This window comes from Bufo bufo, chromosome 8, assembly GCF_905171765.1.
Source record: "Bufo bufo chromosome 8, aBufBuf1.1, whole genome shotgun sequence".
Lineage (NCBI taxonomy): Eukaryota > Metazoa > Chordata > Amphibia > Anura > Bufonidae > Bufo > Bufo bufo.
In genome coordinates, this window is record NC_053396.1 from 7,979,763 (window position 1) to 7,994,752 (window position 14,990).

The 14,990-nt window shown below is 49.1% G+C and overlaps 1 protein-coding gene across 1 annotated transcript; it reads left to right on the forward strand.

Annotated features, from left to right (window-relative positions):
• The first annotated feature begins 515 nt into the window (after positions 1 to 515).
• Positions 516 to 6,957, forward strand: LOC121009224 (protein AMBP-like). The gene is made up of 10 exons (XM_040442192.1): positions 516 to 703; positions 1,633 to 1,775; positions 2,013 to 2,089; positions 2,162 to 2,275; positions 3,141 to 3,242; positions 3,937 to 3,974; positions 4,074 to 4,152; positions 5,015 to 5,182; positions 6,468 to 6,641; positions 6,742 to 6,957. The coding sequence occupies exons 1-10, from the start codon at positions 596 to 598 to the stop codon at positions 6,771 to 6,773; spliced, it is 1,035 nt and encodes a 344-aa protein (XP_040298126.1). The 5' UTR covers positions 516 to 595; the 3' UTR covers positions 6,774 to 6,957.
• Positions 6,958 to 14,990: the final 8,033 nt, after the last annotated feature.

Below are 14,990 nucleotides of genomic sequence, written 5' to 3' on the forward strand. Positions count from 1 at the left end.
GTGTTATTGGCCTGTACCCCGAATTTCAGTGTCATTATCCTGTATCCCGAGTGTCAGTGTCATTATCCTGTACCCCGAGTGTCAGCGTCATTATCCTGTACCCCGAGTGTCAGTGTTATTATCCTGTACCCCGAGTGTCAGTGTTATTATCCTGTACCCCGAGTGTCAGTGTCATTATCCTGTACCCCGAGTGTCAGCGTCATTATCCTGTACCCCGAGTGTCAGTGTCATTATCCTGTACCCCGAGTGTCAGCGTCATTATCCTGTACCCCGAGTGTCAGCGTCATTATCCTGTACCCCGAGTGTCAGGGTGTCATTATCCTGTACCCCGAGTGTACCCCCGATAATGATTGTAAACATGAGAGCTTGCACCGGAGACACAGGGACGCGTCTTATTGATTTGCTGCCCCCGCTCTGACCCCCAGTACTGTGATGTTCCGGCAGTGGGGGAAGGATCACCGCGTTCCCCTTTATTTGAACTTCAGATCAATACGTCTCTCTTGCCATTGGTCGGATTTTGTGATGAAACCCTGAGTCCACCTCACAGGTCGACTCCTCGGCTAACACACCAGACAATTGGGAGCTGACCGTGAACATGAAGGTTTGCCTGTATCTCCTGCCGGTTATCCTGGCCTTAGTGACCGGGAGCCCGGTGCAGACCGAGGACGACGTCCCAATACAAGAGAACTTTGATGTCAATGGGGTAAGAACCAGTAAACTACTGCCGACGGTATCTATAGGATTTACATTAGGACTTTTCTATCAGGAAACTGCTTAAATAGCAATTCCTCAATATACAGCATGGCTCCCATTACAGACGGGAACTCTGCAGTGAGAAATGCTATTCATGTACATTAGTGCAGGATCAGGATATTGGTCGGAACTGGGGCAAATCTTCCCACCCGTACCCAGTTTTAGCATTATCTGCCCCTATAGGGTCAATGACACGGTACTGGAAGCCTTATCTGATGAGAAACACCTTGTGTCGTAATTGCTCGTTATTTCCAAGATCTCTGCTTGCTTTTATCGTTCTGAAACATAACTATATCTCGTTACATGGTAGAGATCTTTTCCTCCGCTAATCCGATTGCTCATTGCATTTTTTGGGGGCAATAATGCTTTAGATTAGGTAGGGAGAAACTTATGGGGTGAGAGAGGTCCTGGCCCTGAACTCTTTATCCTAACATAAATTCACTGCATTTTTCTGCAGTTACCACTAGGTGGAGCCCGATGAAAGGAGATTGTGTGGCTTCCATTGAGCTCAATAACAACTATATAAATTACTATGCACTGGGCTCCCCCTAGTGGTGACTGCAGGCATGGGGGAGAATTAGCAATGCAATCTGGTATTCAGAATGAGCGCCGCCATATTTATAAAAAGCATGTTCCCAAAGTCAAAGTGGAGGATACATAGCACAATTTTTTGGATTTGCGCTCCACTGAAAATAAATTGTGAATTATGGCAGAAATCTCTTGGGGAGGGGGTCCCTTACTAAGTTTGGCTATGGGGCCCTATGATATCTGTGTACGCCCCTGACACAAAGATTTAAAGAATCCATACGTCTGGTCCGGCCGGGTACGAGCAGGTGAAAATATGCAGACATTTCCTCTTATTCGACCGTTTCTTCTCAGATCTTCGGTAAGTGGTACGACATCGCCATCGGCTCCACGTGCAAATGGCTCAAAAAATACAAGAGCAAATTCGACGTGGGGACTATGGAGCTCAGTGATGGCCAGACGGATGAGGAGATCCAAGCTCTCAGCACCAGGATGAGGTACATATCTACCATTCATTATAAGGGGTGCAAAAGGGATCCCAGAAAATTACGACGGCACCCAGGAAACAGTGGGGGAGGGCAGATTTTGCATTGATGCCCAGCAGCTCCAAGTTGCACCCCTTCCCCTGCAATTACTGTATGTCTTGGCTCTTTGCTGCCCTCTGGTGGTTGACTGTGGGTACAGCAGGCCTTAAAGCGCCAACCACACAATTAATACCAATTATTTCCTAATAGACGTGGAACATGCACACAAGTTTCCAACGTCTATAAGAAGACAGAGGTTCCCGGAAAGTTCAAATACATCAACGAAAGTAAGTTCCCCCTATAGATCTCCCAACGCCATGTGCCATAACGGTATAACAGCCCTTACGTCCTCCCTGCAGAGTACGGCGCAGAAGTCGTAAATTACGTCGTGTTCACCAACTACAACGAATACGCGACGATGCTGATGAGGAAAACCAAGAGAGGGGAGACCACCACCACGGTCAAACTGTACGGTGAGTCCACTGGGATGGTCCCGGGCAGCTACATCTACCCAGTCACAGACAGGAGTGCCAAATATCGTATGTCGTAGCTTAAAGGAGCACTCCGGCCAAACCTAGTGCATGGCGTAAGGGGCGGGGCATGACACATAGAGTCTCTTTGGAGTTCTTTTTTAATGAGTCAAGCTCCACCCTCTTTCCACCACTGAACTGTAATAGATATATAGATTTAAAGGAGGACTTCAGCAGAATAATCATCCTGACAATGAGAATAATGACTCCCAAAATGCAATGTGCAGTTTAAAATGTATAAAACTTGGGAATATTGATGCACTATTCTCTGGATCAGCTGAAGTTCCGACTCCTGACAACTCTTGTCCAGCTGTACACAGTTTACCAAGAACAGCGCCGCCTGTTGTGCAGTGGCCGTGCTTGGTACTGCAGCTTATTCCTATTCAGGCCTCTTTCACACAAACTTATTGGTTCCTTTCTGTGCCTTGGGGACCTTGCAGTGTGCCGGCGGGAACGGATCCAGACCCATTCAACTTGGATGGGTCCGTGTTCCGTCCGTTCCGCAAAAAGATAGACCAGGTTCTAATTTTTGGCGGAACGGAAGCACGGATCGGAACTTCCGCGCTTCCGTTCCGCACTGCATCTCCGGATTTGCGGACCCATTCGAGTGAATGGGTCCGCATCCGTGATGCGGAATGCGCACGGCTGGTGCCCCGTGTATTGCGGAACCGCCGTATGCGCTACGGCCGTGTGAAAGAGGCCTCACTTGAACAGGTCTGAGCTGTGCCTATTTATGATGCATTCCGAGGACCGGTCATACATTTTTCCGGAAAACCCCTTTAACGCTCATTCTTCGTTCCGAGGACAGGAAGAACGCCAGAGCTGAGGCAGAGTCTCATCGATGACTTCAAGCAGTTTGCTTTAGAGCAAGGAATTGAAGAGGATTCCATTTTTATCCTTGAGAATAAAGGTAACTTTCTCGCTGTTGTAACTTGTCCCTCCAGTGGTTTGCAGCCTAATGACAGCTCTGGCAGAGAAAAGTGTCCTTATATGTACAGTCTGCAATCTTTCTTTATTTTCAGACTCCTTGATATTCAGTTTATAACCTGCTCCTAGTTTCAGACCTTTCTCTAGGGCTGGACCTGTGTGTCCAGGATGCTGCTGCCTTCACTAGCGCTCATGTATAAGCACAGCTTCATTCTCCTTCCACAGCTCATGAGGGATTTCCTCTTACTTGTACTGACAGTCACTGATGTAGAGGAGCGTGTGATTCCTCCTGCACAGTCTGCCATGGGTGCTCCCTTCTCTCTCACAATCTGTGTCACTTACAACCAGTCCCCCCATCCTGCAGACTACTGTGTGCGCTCCTCCTTATCAATACTCTGATATAGTCTTGGATACTTTCTCCCCTTTCCAATAGCTGATCTGCCGTGTGTATAACCTCCTCCCCCTCCCTGCTGCTATCTCTAAGAGAAGTGAGCGAGGGAGCAGAGGAGGCCAGATCTATGTCAGAAGCAGATATGAACTGGGGCAGTGGGCGTCAGGGGGGTTCTGTCCCAGTATGAGACAACATTGGGCCTCCTCTGCTTATTTATAAAACGTGAGAGGACTGTGTGACGGTAAAAAAAAGAAAAAAGAAATAATATTCTTTTGCCTCCTTCCAGGTGAATGTACTCCGGGGGACATCGAGGTGACGCACAGGGTAAGATTTATGGGGCAGTAGGGTTTGGTCAAATGCCATGGCCCACCCTCCCTATCGGCTCGCCATCCATTGACCTGGATTTTACTTTTCTGCATTCAGAGATCACAGCGAGCGGCAGTCAACGAGGCAGAAGAAGGGGGGTCTGGAGATGACAGCCCACTTACCAACAACAGGGCAGGTGAGTGTTGCCCCCATCAGCACGGATACATAAAAAAAACTGCTTTGCTTAGGGTAACTTTAACCTTGCATTTTAATTATTAACCATTTTCAAGATCTCTGCATGCTGTCAGTAAACAGACAGCACGGCAGCTCAGTGGTTAATGCTGTTACCCTGGGGTCCTGGGTTCCAATCTGATCAGAGGCGACATCTGCCTGGAGTCTGTACTGCCTCCCATGTGAGCCCAGCTGGCGCAGAATGTACAGCGCCGCGGAATATGCTGGCGCTATATATATACAGAAATAAGTCAATAGGCTTTAAAATCTGTCACGAATTAAAAATCTCCTCTGCGGGTCAATTTCCACGTTGATTTCCACCCACAGCACATCGGCAGTCTATCTGCTACGTGTGAGCATACTCTTACAGAGCTGATACGTCTCACGCCTCTGAAGGTTTGTTACAATGTATCAAGGTAGCCCAGACTCCCGGCTGATAGCGCTTATGTACTCTGATACATTGTAACAAGCTCCAGCTCCGTCACGAGCTGACAGCAAACAAGAATGTTTCCATTCACTAAAGGCCAGCAGAGATATTGGAAATGACACAAAATCTATTAGAAAGTTGCCGAATTTTTCATTATACAAAATGGCACTTTAAACCGGGTAGGGGATTGGTGAGGTCCAACTGATGGGATCCCCACTGTTCTCTTGAATAGGGGGTCCCATTCGCCTGTCCTAACGGAGCGGGAGCGGGCGACCTGCTGCTCCATTCAGTACGATGTGTGTGGGGGATGGGGGGAAGGAGACCTCCTATTCTCAGGATTGGTGGGGTCCCCCCCCCATCACTTAATGCTGACCATCTACCTGCCCTCTTGCCCCCGCAGATGCCTGCCGTCTGGCCCCCGCTCCTGGCCCATGTCTTGGATCTTCAAACCGTTATTTCTACAACTCTTCGTCCATGGCCTGCGAGACCTTCCAATATGGCGGCTGCCTTGGGAACCTGAATAACTTTGATAAAGAGCGTGATTGTCTCCAGACCTGCAGAACAGAAGGTGAGTGAGTCATGGGCCCCTGCCATGTCTGCGGTGCATGAAACAGAGAGCTCTGTCCAACGTGGTTGTCACTGCAAACACTCTAGGGGCTGGTTGACCCTCCATGTGCAATGCTACTACCAGCCAGCTGAGATACCCCCTTCTCCCAGCTGAGATACCCTCTTCTCCCAGCTGAGATACCCCCTTCTCCCAGCTGAGATACCCTCTTCTCCCAGTTGAGATACCCTCTTCTCCCAGCTGAGATACCCTCTTCTCCCAGCTGAGATACCCTCTTCTCCCAGCTGAGATACCCCCTTCTCCCAGCTGAGATACCCTCTTCTCCCAGCTGAGATACCCTCTTCTCCCAGCTGAGATACCCTCTTCTCCCAGCTGAGATACCCTCTTCTCCCAGCTGAGATACCCCCTTCTCCCAGCTGAGATACCCTCTTCTCCCAGCTGAGATACCCTCTTCTCCCAGCTGAGATACCCCCTTCTCCCAGCTGAGATACCCTCTTCTCCCAGCTGAGATAACCTCTTCTCCCAGCTGAGATACCCTCTTCTCCCAGCGGAGATACCCCCTTCTCCCAGCGGAGATACCCCCTTCTCCCAGCGGAGATACCCCCTTCTCCCAGCTGAGATACCCCCTTCTCCCAGCTGAGATACCCCCTTCTCCCAGCTGAGATACCCCCTTCTCCCAGCTGAGATACCCTCTTCTCCCAGCTGAGATAACCTCTTCTCCCAGCTGAGATACCCTCTTCTCCCAGCTGAGATACCCCCTTCTCCCAGCTGAGATACCCTCTTCTCCCAGCTTAGATACCCCCTTCTCCCAGCTGAGATACCCCCTTCTCCCAGCTGAGATACCCTCTTCTCCCAGCTGAGATACCCCCTTCTCCCAGCTGAGATACCCTCTTCTCCCAGCTGAGATAACCTCTTCTCCCAGCTGAGATACCCTCTTCTCCCAGCGGAGATACCCCCTTCTCCCAGCGGAGATACCCCCTTCTCCCAGCTGAGATACCCCCTTCTCCCAGCTGAGATACCCCCTTCTCCCAGCTGAGATACCCTCTTCTCCCAGCTGAGATACCCCCTTCTCCCAGCTGAGATACCCTCTTCTCCCAGCTGAGATACCCCCTTCTCCCAGCTGAGATACCCTCTTCTCCCAGCTGAGATACCCACTTCTCCCAGCTGAGATACCCTCTTCTCCCAGCTGAGATACCCCCTTCTCCCAGTCACACAACGCCCCCAATATGGTAACCGTCCAAGCAGAGGCCATATGTCTGATACCTTCCATTGGGCTTCCCTCTTCCAGCCGCCTGCCGCTTGCCGATCGTCATAGGTCCCTGCAGAGGGGCTCAGTCCCGCTGGGCATTCGATGCCGCCCAAGGAAATTGCGTCGCCTTTCTATATGGCGGTTGTCAAGGCAACGGTAATCACTTCTACACAGAGAAGGAATGCAAGGAGTACTGCGGGGTACCCACCAAGGGTAAGCATGACGAGACCGCCATATCTGTGCAGCCATGGCTTGCTGTTATTAACCCACGCTGTGCCCAATAACCACCATCTTTTTTTATTTTACATTCCAGATGAAGAAGAGTTTCTAGACGACGGTAACTGAAGGGCGCTCTGCTATCCCGTCCGTCTCCTCGGGGCCTGACTGATGTAATGTATAGAACAATGTGGATAAATAATAGATATCTAACTGTAGAAAGAGCCGCGACCGCCACTCTTGGTTGGTTTTCTCCTTCTTTTTCATGAAAATAAAGCCGTGCGTGTATTATCATTGTCTATAACCTTCAGAACAAAATGCTTCTTATTGCTCATCTTAAAAATTGGGGGACGGGACAGAACGCAATACTAATCCTTTTACTTTAAAATGAATCTGATGTGGGATTATTGAGACTGTTGTAGTAATACATTAAGGCCACCAGATGGCAGCACAAGACAAGAGCTCACGTCCAAGGAAGGATTTAGTGAAAACTTTTTTTTTTTTTTTTTTACATATGTAACCAGTAAGCGAGCCAAACTTTAATTGAGCCTATTATGAATAGCGGCCCCTATTAAAAAAAAAAAAAAAAAAAGCATAATATTAGTATTGGAAATATTCTACACAATATATATCCCAATTAGTACATTAGATATCATTTCAATACACTGCTGAAACACTCTGTGCAGCTGTGGATACTATCCCTTCCAGCTACAGATGCTCTAGGTCAGGGGTTGTGAAACTATATCTTCCATCATGTAGACTTGCTTGGCTGTTCTCTGAACTCCCAATGAAGTGAAAGGAGGATGCTGGGAGTTATAGTTTCACGACAGCTGGAGTGCTGGAGGTTGCTGATCCCTGCTATAGGTCGAAACTATGTCCCCCACCTGCAGGCCTGTCTTCACCCCACTGCCCCCCCCCCCCCCCCCCCCCCCAAAAAAAAAATAATTAGCACATTAATCTCTGGAAATACTCTGTGCTGCTGAAAAGACCCGTATCTTGTAAAGCCCCTTAAAGGGGAGTCTGGTAATAACAAGTTGGGCCTTATCCACTGACCGCAGGTCGAGCATGTGCACTAAAGCTCCACTCACTGCCCATAGGACTGTACTGAATGATTTCCATCAGTCAGTGAATGGATCGGCAGTACAAATAGAGAATCGGGACCCTTGTTTTCATGATCGTTGAGCATCCTGGCTGTTGGATCCCCACCGGTCACACACAGTACAGCTCTTTATTCCCTGCATAGAGTTACATAATAGAATTCTGCCTACCTGCAGTCACCACTAGGGGGAGCTCACTGCGTCCTGAGTTCAATGTATAAGCTGCAAGCAGTCAGCTTGCAGGCTACACCTAGTGGTGACTTTGGGAAGTGTGAACGCTCATGATGGATCTCTTATACAGAGGATTTGGGGCTCTGTACTGGAAAAAAAAAAAAGGAGCTTGGACCCCTCTAAAGATATATTAGGAAATTAATCAGCCTAGGGCTTGGTAGCAGGGCATTGACAGGGTGCAAGCGGATGCTAAATCTGCACCCAAGGACTGGACTTTTCTCTAACCATGAGGAGCTGCCTAGTCTAAGTATTTAAAGCTTCCCATTACGGGGTCTTGCTCGGCTCGCCTGTCGGCGGTCTGCACAGCGTCAATAGACCCCCGATCTGCGAATTAGTCATTAACTGCAAAATAACAACCCCACACAATTGTATTCACTGGTTACCCACCTCCAAGAGTGGGCCCTCAGCTACAATGTCTATGGTCCAAATCTCAGCTCGTTATCCGAAGTTACAAAGCGTTCCGGAATAAAAAAGGCTATTGGGGGGAGGGGAGATTACAACATCAAATACCCCCCCCCCCCCCCCTCCCAATCCAAGCTGGGCCTACTCTATACAGCATCAATCCGTCCCTGCATTTTCTGTGTGGCTGCACAAGGTGAATGAAGCTTTTGAAAAGTTGATAAAAAGGGGGAGAGGACAGAACTGTGCGGAAGGGCTGGGCCTTTAACCCCTTCCCGACCGGGAACGCAAAACGATTGGTTGCTTTAAGAAGCCGGGGGGGCTAATTTGGATGGGAGCTCGTCATCTGCTACACATGACATGTGTCTACGGCTAGATGCCTCCTTCACACACTGCTGGTAGAGACGCCGCAGCTCGGAAGTGCAACTGTATCCGGCAATGTTGGGGTCCCCGAATCATCTGCCTGGGCTAGAAACCCCCCCAAATCAGAACTGACACATGTGGATCAGACCTCGCTCAAAACGACTTAAATTATCCCCCCAGTACCATGTCATTGTATCCCTGTTTTACCTGAGCAGCAGTGATCTCCAACCAGTGAGTGCAGCTCTGGAGTATAATACAGGATGTAACTCAGGATCAGTACAGGATAAGTAATGTATGTGCACAGTGACTGCACCAACAGAATAGTGAGTGCAGCTCTGGAGAATAATACAGGATGTAACTCAGGATCAGTACAGGATAAGTAATGTATGTACACAGTGACTGCACCAACAGAATAGTGAGTGCAGCTCTGGAGTATAATACAGGATGTAACTCAGGATCAGTACAGGATAAGTAATGTCTATACACAGTGACTGCACCAGCAGAATAGTGAGTGCAGCTCTGGAGTATAATACAGGATGTAACTCAGGAACAGTACAGGATCAGTAATGTATGTACACAGTGACTGCACCAGCAGAACAGTGAGTGCAGCTCTGGGGTATAATACAGGATGTAACTCAGGATCAGTACAGGATAAGTAATGTATGTACACAGTGACTACACCAGCAGAATAGTGAGTGCAGCTCTGGAGGATAATACAGGATGTAACTCAGGATCAGTACAGGATAAGTAATGTATGTACACAGTGACTGCACCAGCAGAATAGTGAGTGCAGCTCTGGAGTATAATACAGGATGTAACTCAGGATCAGTACAGGATAAGTAATGTATGTACACAGTGACTGCACCAGCAGAATAGTGAGTGCAGCTCTGGAGGATAATACAGGATGTAACTCAGGATCAGTACAGGATAAGTAATGTATGTACACAGTGACTGCACCAGCAGAATAGTGAGTGCAGCTCTGGAGTATAATACAGGATGTAACTCAGGAACAGTACAGGATAAGTAATGTATGTACACAGTGAGTGCACCAGCAGAATAGTGAGTGCAGCTCTGGAGTATAATATAGGATGTAACTCAGGATCAGTACAGGATAAGTAATGTATGTACACAGTGACTCCACCAGCAGAATAGTGAGTACAGCTCTGGAGTATAATACAGGATGTAACTCAGGATCAGTACAGGATAAGTAATGTAATATATGTACACAGTGACTGCACCAGCAGAATAGTGAGTGCAGCTCTTGAGTATGATACAGGATGTAACTCAGGATCAGTACAGGATAAGTAATGTATGTACACAGTGACTGCACCAGCAGAATAGTGAGTGCAGCTCTGGAGTATAATACAGGATGTAACTCAGGATCAGTACAGGATAAGTAATGTATGTACACAGTGACTGCACCAGCAGAATAGTGAGTGCAGCTCTGGAGTATAATACAGGATGTAACTCAGGATCAGTACAGGATAAGTAATGTATGTACACAGTGACTGCACCAGCAGAATAGTGAGTACAGCTCTGGAGTATAATACAGGATGTAACTCAAGATCAGTACAGGATAAGTAATGTATGTACACAGTGACTGCACCAGCAGAATAGTGAGTGCAGCTCTGGAGTATAATACAGAATGTAACTCAGGATCAGTACAGGATAAGTAATGTATGTACACAGTGACTGCACCAGCAGAATAGTGAGTGCAGCTCTGGAGTATAATACAGGATGTAACTCAGGATCAGTACAGGATAACTAATGTAATGTATGTACACAGTGACTCCACCAGCAGAATAGTGAGTACAGCTCTGCAGTATAATACGGGATGTAACTCAAGATCAGTACAGAAAACTGATTTATCCTTTTTGCTTGGGAAGACAATGGGATTAACTGCACCTCTTATATTAAAGGGTGGTGAGAGCATACACTAACATCCTCTAAGGCTAGCCAACAAGGGTGCAGAAGCTAAGTGACAAATTCGACTCTGCTGCATCTGTACGTGGCAGCCACTGCACTACCTGTATCTACGGCGTGGCCTGGGGACCTGCGCTCACATCTTGCATTCACAAATTCCACAGCAGACACAACAATCTGTGAGTATGTGTGTGTGCGCGGAGGAGGGGGGAGCGCTGAATTCTGGGCTGTGTCTGGAAATTGGGGGACGGAGGAGGAGGAGGGGGGGGGGGATCTCCTTATGCATCTATTTTATACAGTCCAAACCTATTCTACCCGCTGGTTAATGCATTTGAATGTGAAAGGCAGGCACTGTTAGGGTGAGATGCCTCCTTTGTGACTGCCCAGGCCCGCTGGATTTATTGTGCATTTGGAAAAGCGAGGGGGGCTCTTTTTCTGCGGGGCACTCATTACCATAGCAGCTGCTGCATGAGGCCCTCGCAACAAGAGAAGGACTCGGCTGTACAGACCATGAATAGGCTGAGGCGGCCTGAAATAAAGGCTCGGAGAGGCAGCGAAGAATGGTCTTGGATCAGGGTGTTGCGGGAAGGGAGGAGTAGAGGGAAGGGTGGGGGGGGGGTACATATTAGGCGGCCTTTAGTTTCTTGAACTTGTGTTAAGGATTCGGGGCAAGGGGGGCAGGGTTGGCAGGTGTGAGAAAGGCTCTGTCATGGCACCCGGTCCTGCCCCGTTTGGGTGTCCTTTTGTATTTTTCCTTTGACCCACCACCGTCACCTTCTCCATATCTGGTCTGAGGCCCTGTCACCTTAATCATGGCCGTCTGCGGAGTTAATGGAGAGGCAACTTTTTATTAATTCCCCACCAAACGTGGGGGAGCGTATGGGAAATAGCTGGTGGGAAGCAGGATGGATAGGGTGAGTTATGGAGAGGAAGAAACCGCCGTGACGTCACGATTAGAACTGCGATGTCATCAGACGCCTTCAATGCTGTTGAAAATTTTTTGTTTGCAACGGGTCCTGATGCAGATTTTGCCCCTTGTGTTGCGGTGGAAAATCTGCAGCACGCGCGGACAGGCAGCGGATTCAAAACCGCTTAGAGCTCATGCACATGACCGCATCGCGTTTTGGCGGTCCACAAATTGCAGATCTGCAAAGTACAGAGGTGGTCCGTTCTGCATCCGCGTTTTTGCAGACCCAATGTCTTCAATGGATCCACGGTCAACTGTGCGGAAAGCACACGGATCATGTGTGTGCTTTCTGCATCCGTATGTCCATTCCGGAACATGGCCGCAAAATGCGGACCACGGACCTGTTGAAAACAATGGGACTGTAAATAAAATGCGGACAGCACACAGCCCGCATCCATATTTAGCGGAATCGCGATTTGCAGACTGCAAAATTAATATGGTCATGTGCACGGGGCCTTATGCTGTACGCTAAAATCTCATCCACTTTGCAGGTGCGGTGATAGCTCCACTGCATGCAAATCTGCAGAGTATCCGTCCACTGCACGCAAATCTGCAGAGTATCCGTCCACTGCGTGCAAATCTGCAGAGTATCCATCCACTGCGTGCAAATCTGCAGAGTATCCGTCCACTGCACGCAAATCTGCAGAGTATCCATCCACTGCGTGCAAATCTTCAGAGTATCCGTCCACTGCGCGCAAATCTTCAGAGTATCCGTCCACTGCACGCAAATCTGCAGAGTATCCGTCCACTGCGTGCAAATCTGCAGAGTATCCATCCACTGCGTGCAAATCTTCAGAGTATCCGTCCACTGCACGCAGATCTGCAGAGTATTCGTCCACTGCGCGCAAATCTGCAGAGTATCTGTCCACTGCGCGTAAATCTGCAGAGTATCCATCCACTGCACGCAGATCTGCAGAGTATCCGTCCACTGCGCGCAAATCTGCAGAGTATCCGTCCACTGCACGCAAATGTGCAGAGTATCCGTCCACTGCACGCAGATCATCCGTCCACTGCGCGCAAATCTGCAGAGTATCCGTCCACTGCTCGCAAATCTTCAGAGTATCCGTCCACTCCACGCAAATCTGCAGAGTATCCATCCACTGCATGAAAATCTGCAGAGTATCCGTCAACTGCACGCAAATCTTCAGAGTATCCGTCCACTGCGCGCAAATCTTCAGATCATCCGTCCACTGCGCGCAAATCTGCAGAGTATCCGTCCAATGCGCGCAAATCTTCAGATCATCCGTCCACTGCGCGCAAATCTGCAGATTATCCGTCCACTGCGCGTAAATCTGCAGAGTATCCGTCCACTGCGCGTAAATCTGCAGAGTATCCGTCCACTGCGTGCAAATCTGCAGAGTATCCGTCCACTGCGCGCAAATCTGCAGAGTATCCGTCCACTGCGCGCAAATCTGCAGAGTATCCTTCCACTGCGCGTAAATCTGCAGAGTATCCTTCCACTGCGCGTAAATCTGCAGAGTATCCGTCCACTGCACGCAAATCTGCAGAGTATCCGTATACTGCACGCAGCCTGTGATGTAATGGTCAGGACATTGGCCGGGGTTCTCTAGAGAATCGCTGATCGCCTTATAGTAGCGTATGCCCCCAGCTTTACATGCCACAGCCCTATTATGGAGGTAACAGAGGAAGTGGGGGGTCCGGATGAGGACTCCCCGCTCTGCAGTGTATTTTTGCATTTTTTGGAGAAAAATTGGTGCAAAGTTGGAAATGGAGAAAGGAAGATGGTGCTAGGCTTTCCTATGCACACGGTCTGATTAGTGGGGGGACCCCGGGACTCATTCCAGAAAGCACCCAGATATCTCTAAGGAGTCGATGTGAAACTAAACTGGTGACACAATGACACTCTATGACTTGGATGCAGACAGCGTCCTTTAAAATGCACCCCCCCCCCCTTCTCGGGTTCTCCCCAGAAGCACCTTGTCTGCCTCACATGTCTACATAGCCTGGTTTTATTCTCATGACCCCGACTAACAGCATGTAAAGGAGGTGGGGGCACAGACCTGCCTTTGACAGCCTGCTTAATTTCCAGAACCCCCCCCCCCCTCTTGCCTCCCCCTTGCACATAAGGGAGGGAGACTGAGAATATCCATCTGCTCTGCAGTCTGAGGTCCTTGTGCAGCCAGAACAATACAAGGAAATGCTTTTAAGCCGAAATTCCTCCTAGAGATCTTGGCAGGAACGCAACGCGCAACTCTCAGCATCTCTTCCCGGTGACAGCGAAACTTCTACCCCCAACAAGCCAGGAAAGGGGGTGGGAGGGCTGCCATATTAGTTTTGCGTTAAGCCTTCATTAACGCCATACACTCCATACCTTGGCCAGGGCGAGCAGGCTAAGCGACTATACACAGTCAGTGCCGGAGAGGAGGGGGAGCTCGTCTCATCTGCCATTGAAATGTTGGAGATGTCACGTTACCATCTGGCGCGGGTCGAGGGAATCTGGGCTGCGACGAGGGCCAAGATTTTACGTTGTGGACTGTGAGCTGGCTTGCGTGGACGGTTTCGGGTGCCAGGCTTCCATTCCTACTGCAGACCCTCACAAGATGGAATTTATTATTTTTCCCAGCCAAGGGATGACCGAGAATCTCTCCGGTTCCCTCGCCAAATCCGTTCCGACATTGTGAATTCCTGAAGCGCGGTGGTGTTACGGCTTTCGTTAAGCGCACTACTGAATAAGTGCAGAGCTGTCCCTAGGTGACACGCGTGAGGCCAAACTGGGCCGCCGTGAAGACGTTTCCGACGGCGCACCCTAGTGGTGATCGAAGCGACGATCGTTTCCAATCTATGATCTCAGGATGCGTTAATGTACATGCCGGGAGCTCCTATACCTTGCGGTCAGTACACAGCCCCTAATCGGAGACATGGGGAAACTCATTTTTAACATCTTGAAAGAAGAAAATGCCCTTTAAGAATAACTATCGATTTCTAAATTTTCCGACCCATCACGGTGACACGCCAGAAATTTTGGGGTCTTAAGTCCACACCCCTACCGAGTGTTTCAGCTGAACCCTGTGCCCCTGATCAGGTCTTGGTCTATGAGTCTCAGAGGAGGCCGATCAGATCTAAAGGGACACGGCCTTAACCCTGCGTTTCAGGGGTCTCGACACCCAGAACCCCTAGCAAACAAAGTCTGACATGTCCCAAAGGGCACAAGCCAACATTGGCAGGAAACATTGCAGAGGATGAAAACCTTAACAGACCTCGCCCTTCGCGCAGCAGTTTGTTACAATTGCATCTAGTCTAAACAATCTACAGAGAATCTCTCTGTTGTCCTGGCTGCAAACATTCACTGACAGCAAGCACAAATCTTAAAAACAGTGATGGAGGCACAAAGTATGTTATAAAGTT